At 49.8% G+C, this 6201-nt stretch overlaps 1 protein-coding gene across 1 annotated transcript; it reads left to right on the top strand.

Moving 5' to 3' along the window:
- Positions 1 to 1470: 1470 nt before the first annotated feature.
- Rxfp3 (relaxin family peptide receptor 3) lies at positions 1471 to 2910 on the top strand. The gene has a single exon (XM_050139042.1). It carries the CDS (start codon positions 1471 to 1473, stop codon positions 2908 to 2910), a length of 1440 nt encoding a protein of 479 aa, XP_049994999.1.
- Positions 2911 to 6201: the final 3291 nt, after the last annotated feature.

The raw sequence follows: 6201 nt of genomic DNA, 5'->3' as shown, positions 1-6201 counted from the left end.
AGCTATAAAGCAGGGATGCCAAGAGACACGAGCGTCCACAGTTGCACACAATTACCAAAGCGTCATCAGATGAGAACGCAGCAACTGCCGTTCGGTTTGATTTTTACCAAAGCTCTGGCGGCCTCTATTGGTAAAATAGAGAATTGCAGCGTCTGCGGCGAAGTGCCCTTTTCAGGTGCGCTTTGGAATTAAGACGTTAAACTTCCTAAGGCTGTTGAGTATCTCTTGCCTTTCTTGTTGTTTCTTTGTTTGGTTAAATGTCTTTACCTCTTCCATTCCATCTGATGCTACACACCTTAATTGCTGTTTTTTAAAGTCAGGGACCCTTTATTATCCCAGAAATTAGGCCAATTTCTGCATACTTAGCATACTCGGATTTCAGCTTAATTCTTCAGTAAAACAAACACTCCAAATTCATTAGGCCCTTCTTTAAAAGTGTAGTTTCCACCAGAGCGGCTAGTCTGGCATTTAAATATACTGAAATTCTGAGATGTATCTCCCACAGTACCCCCACGGTTTTGGTTTTCAAAATACACCCAATTCCAGGCAAACACCAACCCTTGAAATTCTGCCACAGGTAAACACCAATCCTTGGAATTCTGCCAACCTGCTAATTTAAGGGGAGATGGAGCTCAGCTTTGAGTATTCGGAAAGGATTGAATGTCATTTAGTTTAAAGGAAAAAGGTGTCACTATTGTGTTGACTGAATGATTTCAATATCAAAGTGAAAGGGAGAATGGCGGGGGGAGGGGAGCCAGAATAAGAACGGAAGAAAGCATATTCACTCCAGCCATAAGAGAAAATAAAAGGTCAAGACCGCTCCTTCTGCAACTGGGGAGAAGAAAAGAGGGAGTTACCCTTGGAAGCTGCCTCCCCCCCCCCCGTGGCGCGCGGGGTTCAGCACCTCGGAAAGCACCCCCTTCTACGGGGATTACGCATGCTCTTTGGGGCTCTCCGCAGAGGCTCTGTGGGTGCGAACGCAACTCCAGTAACTCTGTTAAGTCACTTGCGGGTGACAATATCGGACAAATAGAAAACACCAACGGAGCTCCAGGCAGTGACGGTGTGAATCCACCTCCAGGCAGTCAGAGTGAGACACGGATGTTCCCGATCTCTGTTTTCCTCTAAAAGGAGAGAATTTCGTCCGGGCAACAGCAGAAGCCGACAAAGGTACTGGGAAGAGAAGCAGAAGGAGACCTGTGCTCTTGAGCAGGGGGGGTGTGTCTAAGTGACAACGGGGGGCGGGGAAAGGAAGACCCTTGATCCGGGCCACTTTCCTGACTGCCCTCCGTTAAGACCTGATGCTGAGCTCAGCCAACCCTTGAGCCCAAGGCGGTTCTGGGTGCGAGGATTCGGCTCAGCATCCTCTTTCCAGGTGTTGTCTTCAGTGGCTTCTTAGAAAGCTCCTTGGACCCCTTGGGTACCACACCCGGAGCTAGCAGTGCCTCTCGGATAGTTGGCCCGCAGAACATGACCCAGGGGCACTTGCGCGCGCAGGTGGCTCCTGCAACCACAGCCGCCACCATGAGTAAGGTGGCTGCGGGTGATGAGCTCTCAGAATTCTTCAGCCTCATCCCAGACTCGCTGGAGGTTACCAACACGAGCAATAACGCGTCGCCGCAGCTTCCCGACTTGTGGTGGGAGCTGGGGCTGGAGTTGCCTGATGGTGCGGCACCCGGGCATCCCCCGGGCAGCGGCGGGGCAGAGAGCGCAGACACTGAGGCCCGGGTACGGATTCTCATCAGTGCGGTTTACTGGGTAGTTTGTGCCCTGGGACTGGCCGGCAACCTACTGGTTCTCTACCTGATGAAGAGCAAGCAGGGTTGGCGCAAATCTTCAATCAACCTCTTCGTCACTAACCTGGCGCTCACTGACTTTCAATTCGTGCTCACTTTGCCCTTCTGGGCAGTGGAGAACGCTCTAGATTTCAAGTGGCCCTTTGGCAAGGCCATGTGTAAGATAGTGTCCATGGTGACGTCCATGAACATGTACGCTAGCGTCTTCTTTCTCACTGCTATGAGCGTGGCACGCTACCACTCTGTGGCCTCCGCTCTGAAGAGCCATCGGACCCGAGGGCTTGGCCGTGGCGACTGCTGCGGCCAGAGCTTAAGGGACAGTTGCTGTTTCTCAGCCAAGGTGTTGTGTGGATTGATATGGGCTTCTGCCATGTTAGCCTCGCTGCCCAATGTCATCTTTTCTATCACCATCAGGGTGATGGGCGAGGAGCTGTGCCTCATGCATTTCCCCGACAAGCTGCTAGGCTGGGACAGGCAGTTCTGGCTGGGTTTGTACCACCTGCAGAAGGTGTTGCTGGGCTTCCTGCTACCGCTGAGTATCATCAGTCTGTGTTACCTGTTGCTAGTGCGCTTCATCTCGGACCGTCGCGTAGTGGGGACGACGGATGGAGCCGGAGTCGCAGCGGCTGGGGGAGGCCTGAGTGCAGCCAGCGCTCGGAGGCGGTCCAAGGTCACCAAGTCAGTGACCATCGTAGTCCTGTCCTTTTTCCTGTGTTGGCTGCCCAACCAGGCGCTCACCACCTGGAGTATCCTCATCAAGTTCAACGCGGTGCCCTTCAGCCAGGAGTACTTTCTGTGCCAGGTGTACGCGTTCCCAGTCAGCGTGTGCCTAGCGCACTCCAACAGCTGCCTCAACCCGATCCTCTACTGCTTAGTGCGCCGCGAGTTCCGAAAGGCGCTCAAGAACCTGCTGTGGCGCATCGCGTCGCCTTCGCTCACCAGCATGCGCCCCTTCACCGCCACCACCAAGCCAGAGCCGGAGGACCACGGGCTGCAGGCCCTGGCGCCGCTTAACGCTGCCGTTGCAGAACCTGACCTGCTCTACTATCCACCAGGTGTAGTGGTCTACAGTGGGGGACGCTACGACCTGCTGCCTAGCAGTTCGGCCTACTGAGACGTGCCAAGGCTCGAGAGGTCCTTCCACCGACAAGGAGAGGGGAGAGCAGTTTGGGGGTTGGAAGAGCGGGATTGAAGAAAAAAAAGTAGGAAAGGAATGTTGCTGGGAAGAGCAGACTGTGAAAAGGCCAGAGGATGTTCTCAGCAGAAATCAGGTTAAGGGAGAAACATCCGCACCCGGTAAAGCCAGCAGCCTCGGCTCAGGCTCCCCACTCCCCTGTCCCTTACTCCAGCTCCCACTCCCCTACCCGGCCCGTTGAATGCTGTGGGACACCTAGGAGCCATGGGAAGTGGGAACTGCACTGGGAAGCAGAGAGACTGGGTTGCTCAGGAGCTGGGCTTAGCTAAATTATGTCCAGACCAGGGATCATTTGGCCCAGAGACTTTTATGGAGAACTTTATGGGGCCTCAAGCAAAATCCCACAGGGTAAGTTGCCCATAAAGCCCGCCTAAATGCCCTTTGATCTGCTAGACTGTCCCAAGCAAAGATCTAACTTGTCGTGACTGTCTGGAAAAAGGAAAATGAGAACTAGAATCTTTTATCCTTTATCATCCTGGACAGGGCTAACATGCACAAGCTGACCCTCATCTCTCTGCTGTGCCTCTGAGCACAAATGTCACCCGTGCACCAGAAGTGACGAGAAGTACAAGAGAGAGTGCTGTGGTTAGAAGGAATGATATAAAGAAGCTTTTTCATGATGCAGCCCCTAAAAAAGGGGGGGGACTAGATACAGAGTGGGAAATGTAGTGTCTCCTCTGAAAGCCTGGGTACCCAGAATCTGTTGAGGACAGCATGGATACCTGGCGCTTTGGTCTATTGCTGCAGGTGAGGCAGCATGCACCCTGAACGCTCTTCTGAGAGTTGGGGTGCTTTAGCAACGCCCCCTCCCCACTCTTTGGGAACGGGCTGACAGATGAGAAACTACCTAAGTAGCAGATAGAGGGATGGCTCGGTGCTGTTTGGGACTTAGAAGAGCAGGAAATGTTGTCCAGTTGTCTTCTAGAAATTGGGGTTTGATCTTTCCAAGGGGAGGGAGGATTCAAGTAAAATCTATCCTAAAGAGAAAGAAGGGACCGTTCCCAACAGCCAAATGTACGAGTGAAGCTATGTAGCTGACAGAAGGAAAGACTTGGAATTTGAGTAGAAGACTGGCTAACCAAGTTCCAGGTACTCTTGTGTGTTTTGTTCATTGTGCATGCAGGCCAGCCAGAGGGCTGTCTCGAAGGAGTGAGTAGACTCCTCAGTTCTAGTCACAGGGTAAGAGACTTCTCTGAGAACTGAGATCAACCCCTTCCTCAACCAGGGTCAATAGAGAGGCTCCTTTTCTACTTGCCTTGGTCTGGGGTTAAGGGGCCAGTAGAGCAGGCACCTCACACTGTGGTGTGGTCACTTTCTGAAGTCTCACTAGAAGACCACATCTGCTTAAATGGCCTCCTGAATGATAAGACTGCTTGGTAATTTTGTCAACATTGTACTCTTATATGTGAGACTTAAAGCTTGGTCTATGGGATCTGCGTGCCTGCCATCAAAATCACATTTTCTGCAACACAGCTCCAGGCACTCAGATACCTTCCCGCAAAAAAAGAACAAAAGAAAAGCAAGCCCTGGGGCCTTGTTCTGAAGCAGTCACACCAGGCCTCCTTTGCTTGGTGGCATTATTAATGCTGGCATTATTGACCAGCAACCAGGCTGGTACCTGTTGGAATGTGAGCCCCCAGGGCTCTGTGCTGGCTAATTTTATGTCAGTTTGACACAAATTAAATCTGACTGAAAGGGGAGGATGCAATTGAGAAAAATGATGGTGTAAGATCCAGCTGTAAGACATCTTCTTAATTAGCCATTGATAGGGGAGGTCCCAACCCATTGTTGACTGATGCTATCCCTAGACGGGTGGTCCTGGGCTCTTTAAGAGAGCAGGCTGAGCAAACCATGTGAAGCAAGCCAGGAAGCTGCACCACTCCATGGCCTCTACATCAGCCCCTGCCTCCAGAATTCTGCCCTCTTTGAATTCCTATTTTGGCTTCCTTTAATGATGAACTGCAATGGCAAATAAACCCTTTTCTCTCCAACTTGCTTTTTGGAGTTTTTCGTTGCAGCAATAGAAACCCTAACTAACACATGTTCCAGTTTGCAAAATAAATAACAGGGCCAACATAAGAGGAAACAGACAATACCACGTCCATGTACAGCATCGGTATTAGACTGTTCCTGGAAGATTAACGTCACTTGCTGTTCTAATTTTGAGAGTGCTATTGTTTGTGGATAGCTCGGAATTCTTAAGCAAAAGTACTGATGTGATTGTTTCTGCTGTGGGCATTACAGAAAGAGAAGATACTGAGCTGGGGCTAGGACTTCATGCAAATCTCTGTAAAAGGAGCCACTCTGTCCAAATCCAAGGCTGAGGGCTTCAGAGAACACCACAGGGAGAGTGAAAGATTATGAATTCTGTCCACTCAAAGACAGAACAGCAGGAGGTGGCTGGGCAGCCCCTCTGTGTGCCTGTGGTTAGGGCAAAACCCAGCACAGCCCAGACTTCACAGTTAGAACAGACAGCCAGAGAGTCAAGCAAGACAATGCTTAGAACAATGATTTGGACATTACATTGAGGCTACAATAAAAGAAAGGGGTATGAGAATCCAGGAAGAAAAGACAGATTTTGCTCAAAATAATATTTGAGCAGGGTCTAGGTAATGTGGATGCAATGTTGACAAAGATGCTGAGGGTGGTGGGGGAAGGGGAAGCAGAAAGCAAACAGTGGACCTTCCCTTTATCTGTTAGGAGTTCCCTGGATTACTACTGAAAATGTTTACACTCATATTAATTTTATCTAAAGTTAAGATGCTTTTTGGTCAGAATGAATTTCATTTGTCAAAGAAAATAAAAATCGGGGTTTTCAGAGGTGGTTAAAGGCTTTTAAAAATGGGATTATGTCCACTCATGCAAACTTAATGGAACTGAGTTCGATGGGTAAAGTATATGTGTGTGTAGGTGTGTGTGTGTGTGTGTGTGTGTGTGTGGAGAGAGAGAGAGAGAGAGAGAGAGAGAGAGAGAGAGAGAGAGAGAGATTGCTGATTGCTCTAGGTCCTTACCCTAGCTCAGTACTCTATCAAATGTTGCCAAATCAATATTGTACATTGATATAGTAATATTTATTGCTTCTTGTGTTAGCCTTTTTTTCTCCAAACAATGATTCACTGATGTTTGGTCACTTGTAATAAAGTCCATGTTTTGTGACTGATCAGTGGTGACTATGTTTGACTTCTTTAAGGTCCAAGCAGCATGGCCCTC

Source organism: Alexandromys fortis, unplaced genomic scaffold (genome assembly GCF_014885135.2).
Source record: "Alexandromys fortis isolate MF-2015 unplaced genomic scaffold, M_Fortis_MF-2015_v1.1 scaffold_37, whole genome shotgun sequence".
Lineage (NCBI taxonomy): Eukaryota > Metazoa > Chordata > Mammalia > Rodentia > Cricetidae > Alexandromys > Alexandromys fortis.
This window is presented reverse-complemented; position numbering and strand designations above follow the sequence as displayed.

What these genes read in the sequence shown, in the direction of transcription:
- Rxfp3 (XM_050139042.1), top strand. Translation starts at nt 1,471, where the DNA reads ATGACCCAGGGGCACTTGCGCGCGCAGGTGGCTCCTGCAACCACAGCC.